This window comes from Pipistrellus hanaki, assembly GCF_964339955.1.
Source record: "Pipistrellus hanaki genome assembly, chromosome: 5".
Taxonomy (NCBI): Eukaryota; Metazoa; Chordata; class Mammalia; order Chiroptera; family Vespertilionidae; genus Pipistrellus; species Pipistrellus hanaki.
Window position 1 is genome coordinate 32,602,603 of NC_140507.1, and position 19,734 is coordinate 32,622,336.

The following is a 19,734-nucleotide window of genomic DNA, read 5'->3' on the forward strand; positions in this document are numbered from 1 at the left end:
ATGTGTCCGCAGCCAAGGTATAATACATGCCCTTGACTGGAATCGAACCTGGGACCTTTCAGTCCGCAGGCCAGTGCTCTGTCCACTGAGCCAAACCGGTTTCGGCTGGTCTCAGTTTCTGACCTCTAACCAGATGTATGTGGTGTGCACACAGATCTTGGCTCTAGCCCAGGGTCTGCTGGCCGGGGCAGCAGGGCTGGCAGACCCTGTTGTGGGGTTGCCCTGGGCACCACGGGTATTGAGCAACCTCCCTGGTTTCTCCCCCGCCGGGCAGCAGCACCCCTGCCTCCAGCTGTAACCGAATCTTTCCAGACACTGCCCAGCGCTCCCCGGGGACAAAGCTGCTCATAATGGAGCTGACAGCATGGCTGAGAAAGAAAATTCTTACTTAAATCCTGCATAACTGAGGACAAAATACTTCAGCATGGGAAACTGAATAGGCATCTGACTTCTTTTTGGAATTTTTTAAAAACTGGATTTGAAAGAGGAAAGGAGGAGAGAGAGAGAGAGAGAGACAAACATCGATGAGGGAAAATCATTCATCGGCTGCCTCTTGCACGGCCCTACCGGGGATTGAGCCCACAACCCGTGGCATGCACCTTGATTGGAATTGAACCTGGGACCCTTCAGTTCGCAAGTCAATGCTCTATCCACTGAGCCAAACCAGCCAGGGCTTGCCTCCTTTGTTATAAGCCGTTTGTGATGTTCCAGACAATGAAAACTTGGAGAAAAGGGATATTTCAATAGCAAGTCCTAAGTCCTATTTCCAAACATTTACGCTCATTTTGACTAGGTGTTAAATTAAAAGGTGAAGTTAAAGAGAATGACAAATTATTTCTGCATGAGGTAAGAATGCTATGAAGTCAGCAGTCGCCAAGCTTTCGGACCTCACAGACTACTGGCTGGCGACCGCTGCTCTAAGTGAATTCTGGGGAGTAACTCCTTGAAAGAAGAAAACTACACTGAAAGGAAAATCCAAACCAGGTTTGAAAGAAAACATTTATTGAATCAATACTTTCTTTTTAATATCTACAAGCCGACACTGAACTCACTTTATTCAAGAATGAACACAATGTACAAGAAAAAGAGTGCTTATATTATAAAAATATGTCAATTTTATCTTTTGGGTGCTGAGCAGAAGTCATTTTAAACAAAATCAAGGCAAACTGTTCTCTATAATGAAACTGCTATAATTTAATAATGAGAGCTGGAATACGCTCAGTATCTCTGGAGGCCAGGATGCTGCTGCCCTGGATGCCGAGTCTGCCTCCAGAGCGAACAGTCCGCTCTGCGCTCATTGGCACGGCTCGGGCCTGGATCATGAAGAAGCACCCGATTTGCAGAATGCAGGTCACTGATAACAGAATCCATGTCGTTAGTTAACCTTCATTCATTTTCCCTTGCTTAACAGTTATTAGCATGTATTTCAACAAAGTACTAACAGTCTATCCTATTGAATTAGCTTCAATTTCAAAATGAGATACGTTGCTATGGGGACCAAATGACCTCCAAAACTTACAACCATGAATGTGGGGACGCTGGCTGCTTCCTCCACACTCAAATATCTTCGAGCCTTCCTGAAAGACGTGTTCAAGGTTCCTAGCTTAGAATTTTTGGTAATTTTCTCCTTGATTCACCGGCACCCTCTTTAGCTGGTGCCCTTGCACACAGTGTGGCCAGCACAGTGCAGCCTGCGGCCACCGTGCAGACACCCCAGGCACATGGAGTATTTTGGTCCTTGGAGAAGCAGAAAAAAATAGCGATTGGAAAAGCAAAGCAAATCATGAGTCAGGGAAGAGGGACCCTGGCTCCCTGTGCTGCTGTCTCGGGCATCCTAGGACAAGTATAAAAATTGTACTAAAAACCTCTAAAGTCCAGGTAGAAGTAGACCGAATGGCACCAGTGGGGCAATGTCAGGGAAGTCCGGCCGCCTTAAAAGCGGCACAGCCGTGCCGCGGGCAGGACACGGGCTCTGGCGTTTTGCAGAACGCAGTACCCACTGTGAATCAGTGAGACCGGATGAACTATAGTTAAGAAGTTATTAAACTGCAAAATACGTATTTTTGTTACTAAGCACAAATGTTTTTCCTTGACAGATCCTCCCTGCTGGAGACGGCACTGAGGGCGGAAAGCCACAGGAGCACAGGACTGAGTATCTGGCGCCCCCTGTGGTGGGAGAGTGGCGGGGGTGGGGAGGGTGCTTTCACGTTTTGCCTCACAAACCTAATATTTATTCTGTTATGTTTCACAAGGAGTTGGGCTAAGGGGAAGGAAATTTAAAAAAGACAGAAGAGAAGATGATCACTTTCAACATCACCTAACTCCTTAGGGCTACGTCTTCAATGAACCCCCATTCGCCGTGTGAAATGTTAATCTGACCACATGAAGTTAGAGCTGAACCAGACACAGGATTTACATGTTAACAGACACAGCCACCAACTGGCTAAATGCTATGCCCTGGCGGGGAACAAGAAGCATTTGCAGGTTTGTGGAATAACAAGCATATTCTGCAACCAAAGCAAAGTTTTCTCACCAAATCCGTCAAGTCACCAGACAGGTTGTTTTCAGTGGCAACTTCCAGAGAGGCCAGGCGTCAGCACACTCTGCTGGGCGGTGAGGACGGCAGAGCGGGCGGCTGTGCTCAGCCCCACGGAGGCGCCCCCCCGCCCGGGACGCCAGCCATCCTGCGCCCTCCGGGGCTCGCTCCCGAATAAATAGCGAACGTTCACAACAGCATGAAGGCCTACGGACGCAAACGTGCCTTGTCCTAGCATTCTCACTAAGCAGCCCAGGCCGTGTTTCTAACGAGCTACAGTTACACGGTGTGCCGCGGTGTGTGCGACCGGGCACCACACTGACTCTCACAGCAGCAGCATCGCCAGCCCGGCTCCGCACGCAGCAGCTCCATCGGGCATGCAGACATCCATTCTGCGCAAGCTTCAAGTGACTAACAATGATCATTGTGCTTGTGGGTCTCATACCTTCCAAAATATACATAAATGGTGACAAGTTAACAAATAGTAGCAGGTCCTTACTTACTAGTAAAATCATAAGGCAGGCGAAAAAAGAAATGTTAAAATGGGGGGAAAAAATGCAAAACAGCGCTAGCATTCACAGGAAAGATCATGCTACGGTCAGATCCATGTTGATAAAAAATAAAATTTAAGCCACAATCTAAGAAACTCTGTCCAGGAGTCAAAGGCATGCGGCCAGCGGGAGGAAATGCAGGATTCATCCGGCGACAGCTTCTTCGGCGGAACAGTACGTCTCACTGGAGGGCCACGACAGGGTGGACAAGGCGCCATCGCGCTTCATTTTGTAATTGAAAAGAAAAGCAATCACACACAAAAATTAAAGAATAGAAGGAGAAACACAGAAATTCACAATGACCCACAAAACCGAAAGAAACATCCAAGTTATCTTTACACTTTGGGGATGCATCCTTTTAAGAAGTTGATAAAGATTTATATCAACCAGCACAGTTGATAAATTTTAAAAATAAAATTACTTCACATGGGATTTTGTGCAATATCAATGCTCAAAATAATAAAGTCACTCTTGTTTAAAGGACACCTGAGTTTCGTCTTGCCACCAGAATCTTCCAGCCTCCCCAACCAGATGTCTTAATGTCCTTCAAGTTCTTCACAAGGAAAAGAGGAACCAAAAATTAACATCCAAACTGCAGCAGCGTCCACTCCCATCACTTAGCACACTGCGGACCAGCAGTTTTATTGCTGGCTTTACCCGGTGGCCAGGTAAGTTTCTATTGAACAAGTGCAAAAAAAGTTTTACATAATGTTAAAGGCACGCTTTACAATTAGCCCTTTGCACTCCGAACCATTCTGGACATTGGCTACCAGCTACTCGACGCTACTTTGCGGGGGAAACGTGTGTTGAATTAACTCAATTCCCCATAATCACTAATAAACTGCAATGTCCCCTGAGAGGGGACATCCGAGTGATATGCTAGAATTCCGATGTCCCCTGAGAGGGGCCAGCGGAGTGCAAAGCGTTAAATACCCATTGCATTATTAAGTTATTTATTACATTTGTGATACTTTGTAAAACACTGTAATGTCATGATCCATCCACAGTGTTAATATTTAGGCAAGTAAAACATTTTTGCCTTTTGTTCACAATTTTTAAAAAAAAGAGGGAAAACAAAATACAGCTAACCCTTGAAGAACGCAGGGATTGGGGCAGTTCCTCACTCACCCCCCAGCACCGCTGAAAATCTGTGTATAATATAACTTTGACTTCTCCCAAAACGTAAATACTAGCAGCCTACTGTGATAGCCTACAATTATACTGACCGGAACCCTTACCAACAGGTGACTGACACATAGTTTGTATGTGTACTATTATACAGTGTATTCTTACAATACAGTTAGCTAGAGAAAATATACATTTCCAGTATCTATTGGGAAAAAAACAACCACCAGCCATGTACAAGTGGACCTGCGCAGTTCAAACCCGTGTTGTTCAAGGGCCAACTGTATGCATCCTTTGGCCCCGCTCAGCGAAGGCGCCCATTGGCCGGAGTACTCACGGGAGGGCGGGCTATCCCGCCTTCGTGTCCACGAGCTGCATCTGCACCCCCGCGGGCATGCCGCCCCCGTAGCCTCCCTTGGACTGCATCTGGTTCTGAATGGAGCTAACCTGCAAGACAAAACGGGACACGGGTCAGGAACCAGGAAGTGCAACTCAGTGATTCTTGTCTCAACGTTTTGGTTCCTTTTTTTTTAGAAGGGTACTTTTTTATAGTAAAAAAGCTGTAATAGATTTTTAAAGTCATAAAAATCTGAGCATATAAAAGCCTAAGCCACCGTTATGAATGGACAACCAGCAGGTAGCTATGGTGTGCAGTGACCACCAGGAGGCAGATGCTCAATGCAGGAGCTGCCCCCTATTGGTCAGTACACTCTCACAGCCAACCTCCCTCGGTCCCTCCCCCACGCTGGCCGCCTGGATGGCCAGCCAGGCCAAGGGACCCCACCGGGCCTCTAGTTTTATTTATCTATTTTTTACAGAGAGGAAGGGAGAGGGATAGAGAGCTAGAAACATTGACGAGAGAGAAACAGTGATCAGCTTCCTCCTGTACACCCCCTACTGGGGATGTGCCCGCAACCAAGGTACATGCCCTTGATGGAATCGAACTTGGGACCCTTCAGTCCACTGGCCAACGCTCTGAGCCAAACCAGTCAGGGCTAGTTTCAGAATAAAATAAAAGAATTTTTAAAGACTTAACATTTTTCTGACTGAGGGCAGATAGTGAGGCTTGTAACTGAAACCTTTTTTTGCTACAACTCCCTCTCCCCCTACCTTCTCTACTTTGCTAATACAAAAAAAATTTCTGTAATTCATGAGGCACTTGGTAACATTCCAAAAGAAGTCAAAAGGATACAAATTAGCCCTGGCCAGTGTGGCTCAGTGGTTGAGGGTTGGCCTGTGACTCAAACTAGGAAGTCACGGTTCCATTCCCGATAGGGCACATGCCCAGGTTGTAGGCTCAATCCCCAGTGGGGGGTTGTGCAGAAGGCAACCTACCAATGATTCTCCCTCATCACTGATATTTCTCTATTTCCCTCTCTCTTTCTTTCTGAAATCAATATATATATCTTAAAAGTATACAAATCAGCTTTCATTTCCTCCACCTTAAATGCCCGAATTCCAGCTGCTCAGGTTTTGGGAAGGACAAACCTGAGAGGAAACACTTCCTTGGATAAACAGCATGTCTATAGTTTTGCCTTATTTGCACTATTATTGCCCAGGAGAATGGAATTTTCTCATGGATTCTGGCTTCTACAGGTTAGAACTGTCGCTGATAGTTCAGGAAACGGATTTCACAATCCTCAGCCTGCAGTGAGAACAGAGCTGGGGGAGGGAGTGCTGGGGCGGCCTATGGCTTTAAAGATGCAGCAAGCTGGGATAAGCAATGGCTGCACGAGGCTTATCTGGGTCTAAAGAGCTAAAACACTCCAGGAAAACCCCACGCAGTAAGCAAAGAAGCTGCCCGGAGGCTGCAGGGCAGAGGGACAGCCTCCCTGAGGGCCGTGGACCCTGCGCCTCCCAGCTCCGCCCGCGCAGGGCAGGCGACAGGGCGATGGGGACAAACCCCCCGCGGAGACCAATGTGGACAGGAGTCCTAAGAGAAATGCTGACCTGCGCACAAACAAGATTTAAAAGTAAGCACCACAGACTAAACAGTAATGTGTCTGTGTACAGTTTAAAAACCTGAAGTGGTGAAGACATTTATAGATAAGAAATTAAAATTTATCACATAGAATAAGTTTCAAACCATGCGTTCTGGTAACAAGTCAGAGGTTCCCCTTCAGCATCTGCACACGCGTGGGCCTGAGAAACAGCCGCTGACGACACGTGGGCGGCAGCCGAGTGACAGCCCTTTCCTCCCACCTGCCCGACAAGCTGCCTCCTCTCAGAGGATACACAGCAGCCCTCTGCTCACAGTCACTGACCCGCCAGGCTTGTTTGCTGTATCCAGGACACTCACCCGCCTATTTTAAAACCCTGTTCTCTTGTTAAGCCTTTTGTTAACACTGTCCAGCGAATGAGTGTATACACATAATTCCGTGTTTATAAAAGCCTACTGACTTCCCGGGTTAAACGCTTCAAAGATCACTTAGACATCTGTTTACTGTAGGCACCGGGGAGAGACCCTCGAGAGTAGCTTGTCTCAGGGCAAAAGTGAGGCAGAGCCCTGACTTAAACACTCCTCCATCCTGCACTGTTTTTCTCATAGAGAAAATTAAGGAATAAGAGAGTTCAGCTGATTAAATTGAAATTCTATTCTGAAATTCACTGAAATCTCTAGAAAAGATGGCCAAAAGATCTTTTATTTTTACTTCTGATTCTTCCTAGCTTGTTGCCAAAACCTTTAAAGTACATATTCAGTTATGAAGAGTTTAGTACCGGAAATAAAATGAAGTACTTGGCAAATTAGGTGAGATTACGTTTTCATTGGTCACTTATTCTCTTCTATGCTGACAGTGTGTGTTCACATTCGATGTCTACAAAGGCATCCAGTGTAACATTAAAAGCACACAGCCGTGTCTCCAGGCCTCATGTGCACGCTCCACACGTACTCACCGAGTTCATCCCGCTGAACAGGTCCCCCGAGCCCACGTGCGCTGTGTGCACGAAGTTTGTTGGTTCTCCAATCATACTTCGGTCAATCCGACGACGCCTTTTCTAAAATAGGAGAAGAAAATGATCTTAGTACCAAAGAACTGATCCTGATGGCTATACATGCTATGGATGAATGGCTCTGTTTAATATTATAATACAATAAGTGTGCCCAGGAGCCCTGGCTAGTTGGTTGGAACATCATCCCACACTGGAAAGGTGGTGGGTTTAATTCCTGGAAGAGGTGCATAAGGGAAACAACTGATCCATGTTTCTCACATCAAAGTTTCTCTCTCTCCCTCCCTGTCCTTTCCCCTCCCTCCCTTCCTCCTCCTCCTCTCTCTCTCTCTCTCTCATCAATTTAAAAAATATCCTTGGGTGAGGATTAAAAAAAAAAAAATTGCCCGGGACACAAAAATACCTGAATCTTGGATTACCACAACTACTTAAAATGATTGGTAAAGCAAAACAATAGGTCATTTAGAACTTTAAAAAGATGGCTTGGTCTAGCTTTGGCCATTGCCACATTAATATAATAAACATTTAAGTTTTATTCTATTTTTTAAAAACTGAGACACATAAAATTATCACCACTAACCATTGTTAGCAAATACATTGCGGCTTGAACACAACATTCTGTATTGTATTCATTCTGAGTACAACTTTTCAGCGATGTTGAAACAGACCCAAGTTTTCCATGACTAGAGACACTGTGACCTAACTGGGAGGGGCCCTGGCATTGCTGGCTTAGTGTCCCAATACCAGCTCGGCTCATCCCTTTCCAGTCTCCTCCTGAAATTGCAGTTTGTCTCAAAACTAAGACAAGTTTTGCATGAACTTGTTGGACAAGGTTGCCTTGAACCTGTTTATGTCTGTATCCACTGAAATGCTGCTGAGACCTGACAGCTCCGAAATACGTATCACAACAGACCCAGGCGACAGCTTCTCGGGATTCGCTCGTGAGTTTCACAAAAGCACAGAAGCAGGAAGTCCACGCATTAATTTCAGAAGCCAGAACGCACTGTTCACTGTCCTCCGCTTTTGTTGCTGCAGAGCAGATTCCCAAGATGGTGTCTGCTGACTGCACTTTTCCCAAAGCCTACTGGTGTGCCGGGCCACCTGGCTCAGCCCGAGGCCCTGCGCAGAGGGAGCCTGCTCCAGGCCACCAGCTCTGACCGTCCCTCGTCTGTGAACTCAGGGCAGCGTCTCCTCCGGAAGAGTGTCCGGAGCTCAGCCCCATCTCCATGCTGAGGGGTTTCCTAAACGTTGAGTCACTGAGGAAGATGCTGGGAGAGAAGTCACCTGGGGCGCTCACACCACCCACCTCACCCTGAAGTGTTTCCTGAAAGAATGAATGGTGGATGTGATTGTGACCTGACACGCGTGAAAGAGCAGTATTAAAATAACTCTCTCTACTGGGTCACAGGCTAACTCTCTCCAAATTCAAGAAGATTGAAATCATATCAAGCATCTTCTCAGACCACAATGACATCAGAAATAAACTACAATAAAAACAATAAATTCAAACACTTGGGAGCTGAATAGCATGCTATTAAACAATGATTGGGGTACCAAAAAGATCAAAGAAGAAATTAAAATAACATTCTCAATACTGAGCATGTTCAAAAGCAGGTGACTGAACACTGATTCAGGAGACTACTCTCACCCTGAAAGGCAAAGCCAGGAGACTTCCACTTGTACCATAATGTTACGCTGGGTAATTAATTATGAACCTGAAATAGTAATTTTAAACTTGACCTTTACTGAGCTGAGAGTGAGACCTTTCCTTCAGTGCTGGGAGGTTGTTCGTGTTCTCTAGTCACACCGGTTTTAAGGTATAAAAATGGGAGCTTCCAGTCCTTCCCTCCCCAAGGCGAGAGGAGCATAGCTCTTAAAGCAGGGCGACGATCAGACTGGCTTTAAAAGGCCCACCCAGCCGGTGTGGCTCAGTTGGCTGAGCATCTTTCCAAATGCCAGGAGGTGCCGGGTTTGATTCCCGGTCAGGGCACATGCCAAGTTCGGGCTCGATCCTTAACAGGAGGCAGCCAATAGATGCTCTCTCGTCAATGTTTCTATCTCTCCCTCTTCCTTCCTCTCTCGGAAATTAATAAAAACGTATTTCTTATTTTAGAAGGCTGCTCCATCAGTTACAGGTGGGCAGCAGGTTGGAGGGGCCAAAAGAAACTATAATGTTGGTGAAAAAGATTAGATTCAACTAATAACAGACAGAAAGAGGTGAATAGAGCCAAGAGGTGTTCGGCAGATAAAATCGACAGCCCTTGGCTGCTGCTGGACTTGGGACGGGAAGGAAGGGCAGGGCAGGGAGCCGCAGCCTCAGATCTGAGGAGCACGCGCGGCTCCCGGTGAGGCCATCCTGGAAGAGGACCGGCTCTGAGAAGGTGGGAGGCTCAGTCTCGGACACTCCTGAGTTTCAGGGATCAGCGAGGCACACAGTGAACGACCCAGAGGGCCAGTGGACACACGGACACACAATTCAGCAAAAGGCGAACCTGGAGGTGAGGCACCGAGTCACAGCGGCTGAAGCTGCCAGTGAATGGCTGCCTAGGACACGCACGGAGGCGCCAGGCAAGGCTGGGCGGGGGGAGATAAACCAGCACAGAGGCCAAAGCAACATCCTGCCCTGAGGAGGAGAACCAGGTGCGTCTCGGGAAGTGTCATGAGGGGGAAGGCAGCCTCAGTGCGTGTCAGAGGAGCAGACAGCAGGGCCGGGAGTGTCCAGGAGGAGGGAGATGCAGAGATCAGACACCGGAGAGAAGTCTGGCGTCTGGTCTGGACGGGGAGAAGACAGACGGTGGGAGCTGAAGGGAGAAGAGGAAATGAGGTCAGATTGAAAGTTTTCCCTGAAGATGAGAAAGACTTGATGATGCTTAATTTCTGATGAGGTAGATCCAATAAAAGAGGAGAGACTGACGGTAAAGAAAAGGGAAGGGTGAGCAGCATTATAAAGGGACAGAGAAGGCTGAAAGGATGGGACCCAGGCTGGCCAAGGTGCTCCCTGCCTAGAACATTCCCAAAGTCTAGGTATTTTACATAAAATATTTTAACATACAAACACTATTTTCGAGGCACATGTAGACGTTTAGAGAACGGCACACTTTTCTCGGTGTGGTGTGTTAGGAAGACGAAAGAGACAAGATTTAAGTCATGGGCACCAGGGGAATTCCAGAGTCTGCCTCTGCAGAAAAACAGGAAGTGGCGCGCTCAGCTGTCATCTGTGCTAACTGCTGTCAGGAGCAGCGCCACCGATGTTCCTGGAAACATGCTTCATTCCTTACAGGGAACTTTATCAAGAACGTCAACTAATGCTTGCCCTCCTTAAAATGTTAACTCTTACTCTGCATAAGGTCAAGAACTAGAGGCACACAAAAATGAACAGCTGTGTCAGGGTGGAGGGGGTTAGGGAAAATGTCCCTTCCTGTGACATTTCTACATAATTACTTGTCACCACAGGGAAATCATTATTAAAGATAATGACCCAATAACTTGGGGCAGATGCAGGAGAGGGATTAAAAAGGTAAGTGCCCTTGCCAAAACCAGTTTGGCTAAGTAGATAGAGTGTCGGCCTGCGGACTGAAAGGTCCCGGGTTCGATTCCGGTCAAGGGCATGTGCCTTGGTTGCGGGCACATCCCCATAGGAGGTGTGCAGGAGGCAGCTGATGTATGTTTCTCTCTCATCGATGTTTCTAACTTTCTATCCCTCTCTCTTCCTCTCTGTAAAAAATCAATGAATATAATTAAAAAGTAAATAAAAAGGTAAGTGCCCCTGTGTGGACATGTTTGCATCCTCATGCGAACAGATCAACCATAAAAGCACACTATGGGACAATGGGGAAATTAAAAAACTGATTGGATATTAGATGATAATAAGGAACTATTTTTTTAATATGTTTTTACTGATTTCAAAGAGGAAGGAAAGGAAGATAGAAACATCAATGATGAGAGAGAATCACTACAGCCACCTCCTGCATGTCTCCCCACTGGGGATCAAGCCCACAACCCAGGCATGTGCCCTTGACCAAAACTGAACCCGGGACCCTTCAGTCTGCAGGCCAACGCTCTATCCACTTAGCAAAACCAGCAGGGCAATAAGGGACTACTTTAAATTTATTTTGGGGTATGGTAATACCATAGTATATCTTCAGCAATAAAAATAAATGACTATTGATATATCTACTACAGCATGAACGAATCTCAAAATAATTATGCTGAGTGAAGCGGCACAAAGGTACATTTAAAGGAAATGTTAACTAGTGTATGTTGACGGAAGACACATCAGTGGCTGCATGGGGACGGGGAAGAGACGGATTACAGAGATACCTGGGAACTTTGGAGGTGGATGGATGTGTCCACTTTTCTGATTGTGGTGGAGGCTCTAAGGACACATCTGCCAACTTACCCAACTGTACGCTTTAAATTTTTTTAAAAAAATATATTTTATTGATTTTTCACAGAGAGGAAGAGAGAGGGATAGAGAGTTAGAAACATCAATGAGAGAGAATCATCGATCAGCTGCCTCTTGCACATCCCCCACTGGGGATGTGCCCGCAACCAAGGTACATGCCCTTGCCCGGAATCGAACCCGGGACCCTTCAGTCCGCAGGCTGACGCTCTATCCACTGAGCCAAACCGGTCCCGGCTATACGCTTTAAATTTTAAATATGTGCCACTTACTGTCAGTCATGCCTCATTACAGCTGTCTACATCTTAGAGATACACACTGCAATGTTTTAATGTGTTTAAATTCCCTGATTTTTTTTTTGGGGGGGGGGCAGTAATGGGTGAAACAAGATGGCCCCATCGATTCCTGCTGAAGCTCGTGCTACAAACATCTGGTGGGAGAGGGGGCGCCCACATCCCTCTGTGTGTGGGTGTATTTGCTAATTTTCCTAAAAGAAGTTTCTTACACACCTGTTAACTCATTTAGTTTACTTCTACTCTTACAATTTCATGTCCTACTTCCATCAGAAATTAATCATTTTCTCTTCATTCTTTCTAATGCCTTACAATTCTAAAATTACTCCCTACCCATTTCCTGCTCTCTTCCCAAAACGATTAAAAGGTATACTTTTAAGTTTTAAAAAATATACTGCAGAGCAACCAATAATCATATAGCTAGCTACAATATCAATTTGGCTTACGTATTCATTCATGCACTCACATTACAAGTTCCTTCTTTGAAAATGAAACACACCCCTGCCCCCCCCCCCCCCACCCCAAATGGCTTAAATAATACAGTCCAGTGGCAAGGGGTTCAGTGCCTTCAGAGGCCCCACTCCATCTCCCCTCAGCTCTGCCCTCGCCCTCCGAGTATGAACTTCTCTCCGGCCGGTAGCTGCATTGCTGCCGCAGTACAGGCCTTCCACCTTTGTGTGATGACACACACAGGTATCCCTTTACTGAAAACAAGGCACAATCTCCCCTGCGGTCTCCATAGACTTCCTCTGGCATCTGAGTCCTATGCCCAGTCTTTAACCAAGCCCTCTCACCCACAGGATGTCTTACTCGGGCCAAGCTCTTGAACCCAATCGCTGCACAAGGACAGGAGACTCCGGTGCTGGCCCAGAGCCTAATCGGGGATCACCATGAGCACAGGGTCCTCTGCTCAAACCCTGTGGCTCCCATGCAATGGGAAGGAGGCGGGGGCAGCGCAGAATGGATGCTGTGGTTATAATAATGTCCATCAAGGCAACTATGTTAACATTTAAAAATTACTAGGCAAATATTTTTAAAATTTGGAATGTAAAATTCAGAGAGGATTATTCTGTGACTATTATTCTAAAAGCTCCTTCTCTGGTTCCCTATTAATTTATCTGCTTTTCTTTGGTTTTGTTTTTATATTGTACCAGAGGCCCAGTGCATGAAATTCATGTGGGTGGGGGGATTGGTGGTCCCTCAGCCTGGCCTGAACCCTCTCACAATCCAGGACCCCTCAGGGGATGTCTGACTGCCGGCTGCATGGGATCAGGCCTAAATCGGCAGTTGGACGTCCCACTCGCAAGCTGGGTCTGCTGGCTCCTAACCTCTCACCTGCCTGCCTGCCTGCCTGCACCCCTCTGTCTGACTGCCTGATCACTCCTAACTGCTCGCCTGCCTGCCTCATCACCCATAACCACCTCTGCCTTGGCCCCTTGTGGCTTCGTCTGGAAGGATACCTGGCTGGCTGGACTAATTAGCATATTACACTTTTATTATTATAGCTTCTCCAGCACATCCTAGGTCCCTTTTCTTCCCTCTTCCATGTGTTCACTTTATCAACTACATGCTGATGATTAGTAAATCTCTTTTCTCTTTCCTGGGTTAAGACTGCTTACCAAACACAACCATGTGACCAGAGGATACTCAAACTCCCTATGCTCAAAACTGAATGCATAACCTTACCGCCTCTTCATTCCGTTTTGGCAAACACCTCTCCCAATACTTCCAGCCACGTCTGAAGGCTATCCCTCTTCCTCCTCCCTCAGACTAGCACCTCAAATCAGCATCTGTGGATGCTGACCTTTACCACCCCATCGCTGCCACAGCCTTTGCCAAGTCCCTATCCCTGCAGCTGTCCCCTAACTTAACTGCTTTCACTTTTAGAACCTCTGCCTCCTCCCAATATTCTTCACTGTTACCTAAACGTACCTTTCTGAAGTACAAAATTGATCATCTGTCACTGACCCATTTAAAAACATTCAGTGGCCCTGACCGGTTTGGCTCAGTGGACAGAGCGTCGGCCTGCGGACTGAAAGATCTCAGGTTCGATTCAGTCAAGGGCATGTACCTTGGTTGCGGGCACATCCCCAGGAGGGAGTGTGCAGAAGGCAGCTGATCGATGTTTCCCAGCAATGTTTCTAACTCTTTATCCTTCTCCCTTCCTCCCTGTAAGAAAAATCAATAAAACGTATTTTTAAAAATTAAAATAAAAAGTAAAAACATTCTGTGGCTTTCAGAAACTTTGAGGGTAAGTTCAAAACACCACACAGCCTACAAAGTTCTGTTAATCACTCCTACCTCATCTTCTACTACTTCCTTCCCTGCACTCGGGGCTTTCATCTGCTACTTGCAGTTCCCTAAATACGCTCTCACTTCTCTGCCTCTGCCTGGAGGATTCCTTCCTGCTCCTTCACCCACTCAGGCCTTCCTCCCTACACCCTCTAGTGTGGGCTTAGGGGCTCCTCTCCGCGCTCCCAGGGCACCTGCCGTCACCTTCCACGGGATTCAAACCGCCCCGGATGGAAGGCACCTCCTCTGCACACACACAAATGCCAGCCCCCGGGCCAGCGCCATACATGGCCACAGCAACTCAGCAACATACTTTTTTGAATGAATCAATCTATGAATGTATAAACGTTACATCCACATAGTTTTTAGGACTTAACTTTTCAAACACTGTTTTGTAGCAATATAAAATAAGCCACCTCCCTCACATTTTTAGAATAATGGCCAAGTACAGCTTCTAGAAAACAGGGATTGCCTAATCACTGACAAGTTAACACTTCCTCTAAAGTGATTCTCTGGGCAGCTGAGTGTGCAAACACCTGCCACTGAGGAGCAAAGGAAGGCCAGGCCCCAGGGCGATGGGATAGTATGTCCCAAAGTAGTCCTAGAGACCGAGAGTGAAGGAAGAAAGTGCCTTCCCGCTAGGGGAGGGACAAAAAGCCGGGGCTTTGAGGCAAATAACGAGCCTTTCCAGGACACCCACTCACACTGATCGCCCACTCCGGGCAGTAACAACCTCTCCCCCGGCTTCAGAGCCCGTGCACTCACTGGAGTGCCAGCAGGTCCTCACGTAAAAGGGCTTCTAAAGAAGTCATTTCTATAAAAGATGAGAGCCACACCCTAGACCACCACAGAGGAACCAAAACACCCAGCCTGAGTTATAAGCAGTTCATTATCTAAGTCAAAGTCCATAAAGACAAGATTTTCTTGCTGGAAATATTTAAAAATAGGTAGGTTGCTGATAATGCATTTAAAACTCAATTCTAGAGATCAACCAAAGGACTTGTATGCATGCATATAAGCCTAACCAATGGACATAGACCACAGGAGGGTGAGGGCATGAGTAGGGGGATGGGGTGGGGAGGGGCAATGGGGCAATAAGGACACATATATAATACATTATGAAAAAAATGCAAAAACAAAAAACCAACTCAATTCTAAGTGCAGTGCTTTAGAATTTAGTAGGTTAACTAACCCCTCCCCAGGTAGTATAAATTTTGAAGCTGGTGACAGATGAGAAGTTTGCAGGAGGCCCCTGGATTTGTTTTTTGTTTTTTTTTTTTTAAATAGCTAAGCAAGTTTATAGTGACCTTTTCAAGGGCAAAATTGCTAAAAAGCAAAACAGAAGGAACTAGCTGTTCTCATCTCAGTGAGAAACCTAAGCAACACATGGAGTTATTTTTCTCCTACTTCAAGTTAGGATCTGGTTTAAGTACAAACTGAAGTACAAAATACGTTTTAAAAAACTCACCTAAAATAGCTTAAAGAACTAGTGACACAGATTTCAGGGCTTTGGAGAGTGAAAGCCTCCGCGACACCACGGTTCCCCGGGGGCTCTGTGCGTGGTCCGTGTGTGCACGCTGCAGCAGCGAGCTTGTGAAGGGCTGGGAAACACTGGCATACTGCGCAAGGAAAAGCTCATGTAATCCGATGGCCTGCATTTATTCCAGTACCGGGAGACCTTACTGGACTCCCACCTCTTGCACTGTAAGATGATACATTTGTGCTGTTTTAGAGCCACTGAGCTTGTGATAACCTGTCTCAGCAGCCACAGAAAACCAATGCACCTAAAAAGATCGCATACTTGCCAAGGTCCCCCAGTGACTACCATAGGCTGAGTCTTTCTTGTTCACTGTTCTTTCCTTCACACCACTGCACTGACGGTTACTCTAAAATAAACATCTTTGTGTATAAAAAAAGTCATGTAATTCCCCCAAAACATTTACTATGTAAAATAGAGAAAGATCAAATTGTTCCTAATTAAGCCAAGCAGTGTTTTTTGTTTTTTTTTAAAATATATTTTTATTGATTTTTTACAGAGAGGAAAGGAGAGAGATAGAGAGGTAGAAACGTCGATGAGAGAGAAATATGGACCAGCTGCCTCTTGCACGTCCCCTACCGAGGATGTGCCCGCAACCAAGGTACATGCCCTTGACCAGAATCGAACCTGGGACCTTTCAGTCCACAGACCGACGCTCTACCACTGAGCCAAACCGGTTTCGGCCAAGCAGTGTTTTATAATTTCCTTTCTTGTACTGTTTTGTGTTAAATTGCTTCTTTTTGTTTGCTTAACTTAATATAAAACATTAATTGTTCCAACACTGTCCACAAACACCTTGCAGTACAACTGGTTAAACAGCTTATTAGTTCACAGAGTCTGAATTTTCACAATGTTCTGGGTAAATTTTTCTTTCAGCACAGTCCTTTAACCCAGAAATCCTCGTGTTGTCCCTGTCTTGTTACTTTGATAATTTATTCTCCTCAAACGTCTCTGTTCTCTCCTCTGTGGAATTCTAATTGGGCAGATTTTGAACTCCCGGATCAATCACCTAATTTTTTAAAACTTTTCCCTTGTACTTTCTATATCTCAATTTGTTTCACTTTCTGGAAGATTTCTTTACTTTCCAGCCCTTCTGCCGGACTTCGTGGTTTCAGCTATCCTATCGTTTTGAACACTGACAGGATTTTTTCTTTCTCTTTCCTTTACATGCACATTGTTTTTGTTTGATGAGTCCAATATCTCAATCATCTGAGGAATATTCATTTTGTTTTATTATAGTTCTTTTCCAACCCATTAGCATGTACTTCCTCCAGTTCTTTTACTCGGTTCATTTATTGAAAAGTATCTCTCATCCAGGGTTTTATCTCCTTTCTCCATTCTCTTTTTCTTCGTGGGCTTTATCATTTTAGACATTTTTTGTTTGTTTACAAGTTTTACTCTTTTAATTTACATGCAATAAACTGAAATATCTCAAGAAAAATGATCTTAAATATGTTACATGCAATAGACACCAAGTATTCAAGAAAATCATCTTACGTATATTACATGCAATAAACATTAACACTTCAATAAAAGGATTTTAAGTATAATAATATTACCAAAACTGTACTAACATAGAATATCATAAAAGTTGTAGGAAATATTAAAAATTTGCAAGTAACAGAATTACTTCTATTATATTCTAGTATATATTTTCCCCCTCTGGCTCTATTTCTGTTCATCAGTTTATGTTGTTCATTATATTCCACAAATAAGTGAGATCATGACATTTATCTTTCTCTGAATGGGTTATTTCACTTAACATGATGCTTTTAAAGTCTATTTTGTTGGATGTGAGTAATGTTACTCCAGTTTTCTTTTTCTTTTCCATTTGCATGGGAAATTTTTTTCCATCCCTTCACTTTCATCCTGTATGTTTTTTTGTTTGTTTGTTTGTTTGTTTTAGGTGTCTTGTAGACAGCATATAGTTGGGCCTTTTTTTTTGTATCCATGAAGCTACCCTACACCATTTGATTGGAGCATTCAGTCCATTTACATTTAGGGTTATTATTGAGAGGTACTTAATGCTGGCTTGGTGGTAAACTCCTTTATCCTTTTTTGAGTCTGGGAAGCTCTTTATTTGACTGTCTATTTTTAATGATAGCCCTGCTGGATATAGTAATCTTGGTCTCAGACCCTTGCTTTCCATTACCTTGAGTACTTCATGCCATTCCTTTCTGGCCTATAGAGTTTCTGATGAGAAATCAGGTGTCAGCCCTATGGGAACTCCTTTGTAGGTGCCAGTTTTCTTTTCTCTTGCTGCCTTTAAGATTCTCTCTTTATCTTTGTTAGGATTTTAATTATGATGTGTCTGGTGTGGGTATGTTTGGGTTCTTCCTGTTTGGGGTTCTTGGTGCCTCCTGAACTTGTGTGACTTTTTCCTTACCAGTTTAGGGAAAGTTTCCACCATTATTTATTCCTTTCTCTTTCTGCCTCTTCTGGCACACCTATCCTAATATTGATAAGTTTCACATTGTCCCACAGCTCCCTTAAACTGTTCTCCTGATTTTTAATTGTTTTTCTTTTTGGCTAATTGAGTGATGTTTTCAACTCTGTCTTCTCATTCACTGATTTGATCCTTAGCTTCCCCTAATTTGCTGTGTATGTGTTATTTGTGTTATGTCATTCTTTATCTCAGAATGTTCTTTTTTCATAGTTACTATATCTTTTTTCATGCTGTTGAGCATTTTTAACATCATTACTATGAACTCTGTTTCAGATAAATTTCTTATCTCTGCTTCATTTCTCTCTTCTTCTGGAGAACTCACTAGTTCTTTTCTTTGGGGTGGTTTGTTTCCTCATTTTGGTTGTCTGGGTTTGGACTGTGTTTTAGGTAGATGCTCTATCTTTCAATCTCTGGTGCAGGACAGTGTTAAAGGCTGTTTCTGACTAATTGGAACAGGCAAAGCCTCAAAGCCTCCAGAGCCGGCCTCAGTCTACAGACTAATAGGATTCCAAGTTGAATTTCCCCCAAGCAATAGTCCTCAGGTGTGGTGAGTTTTTTCAACAGGGTGGGGCAGTTGCTTCTGCCTGGAGGCTCAATGTTACTTTTAATCTTTGGTCTCTAGGCAAGATGTGTTCCAAGAGGGTGTGTTGACTGTCTCCCCCACCCAGGCCAGGCAGATGTCTATGTGGGAGAGAGGTCCTCTGCTGTGTGAGGGAATGACTCAGCCCAGAAACGTGGGGTGTCTGCCTTCTGAGCTCTCCCCCCTGAGTGCCCAGCCCTGGGTTCTGCTCTCACAGCTCCAGTCCACTTCACGCTCCCTCTGCCAGAGCACAAGGTGGGTGGCTCCACAGGGAATTTCTGTGCATTGGCCCTTTAAGAGAGTGCCTGAACTTTCAGCTGCCACTCCCTGGCAGACAGCACCCCACCGCTTTTCACATCTAGATGTTATGTGGGTCCCCTCCTCAGTTTGGTGCTCTCTGTCGGGGAGCCCAGCTTCGGGATTAGACCCCCGAGTTCTCAGTGGCTCCCCTCCAGAGCTGAGATATCTCTCTGGGACTTCAAGTCGCCCAGCCAGCCCTTTCGTGCCTCTGCCCCTCCTACCAGTCTCTATGCCATCTCCATCTTCAGTCCTTGGGTATTGGGGTTCTCTCCTGAGAGTTTTCCATTGATTATTCAGGAAGCCTTTCCTTATTTCAGTTGTAATTCCAGTTTGTATCTGGGAGCATGTCTATGCCTTTTGTTTGATTTTTCATTCAGCAGAGGCCTTTTTTTTTTTTTTTTTTAAAGCAAATTCTTATTTTAAAAACATCTTTTATTAAGATTGATTTTAGAGAGAGGAAGAGAAACATTGATCTGTTGCCTCCCGTATGAACACTGACCAGGGATCAAACCCAAAACCTGGGTATGTATGTGCCCTGAATGGCAATCTAACCACCGACCTTTCAGTGTATGGGACGATGCTCATTCACTGAGCCACACCAGCCAGAGATAAATTAAAAAAACAAACAAACAATTCCTTTAATGTCATGTAAAGTGGGGTTGCAGAGAGAGAGATTGTGTGTGTGCTCAGTCCAACATCCTCTCTTATATTAGACAATTGAAT

At 45.2% G+C, this 19,734-nt stretch overlaps 1 protein-coding gene across 4 annotated transcripts in view; it reads right to left on the reverse strand.

Annotated features, from left to right (window-relative positions):
- Nucleotides 1–980: 980 nt before the first annotated feature.
- CDC42SE2 (CDC42 small effector 2) overlaps nucleotides 981–19,734 on the reverse strand; it is a 79,638-nt gene continuing 60,884 nt past the window's right edge. For all 4 annotated transcript variants that reach the window (XM_084886767.1, XM_084886765.1, XM_084886766.1 and 1 more), the window contains exons 4-6: nucleotides 7,108–7,209; nucleotides 4,550–4,659; nucleotides 981–3,309 (exon numbers count right to left, since the gene is read on the reverse strand). In XM_084886767.1, the coding sequence (XP_084742893.1) occupies nucleotides 4,561–4,659; nucleotides 7,108–7,209 (201 nt within the window). In that variant the 3' untranslated portion in view covers nucleotides 981–3,309; nucleotides 4,550–4,560. The remainder of the gene's footprint in view (nucleotides 3,310–4,549; nucleotides 4,660–7,107; nucleotides 7,210–19,734) is intronic.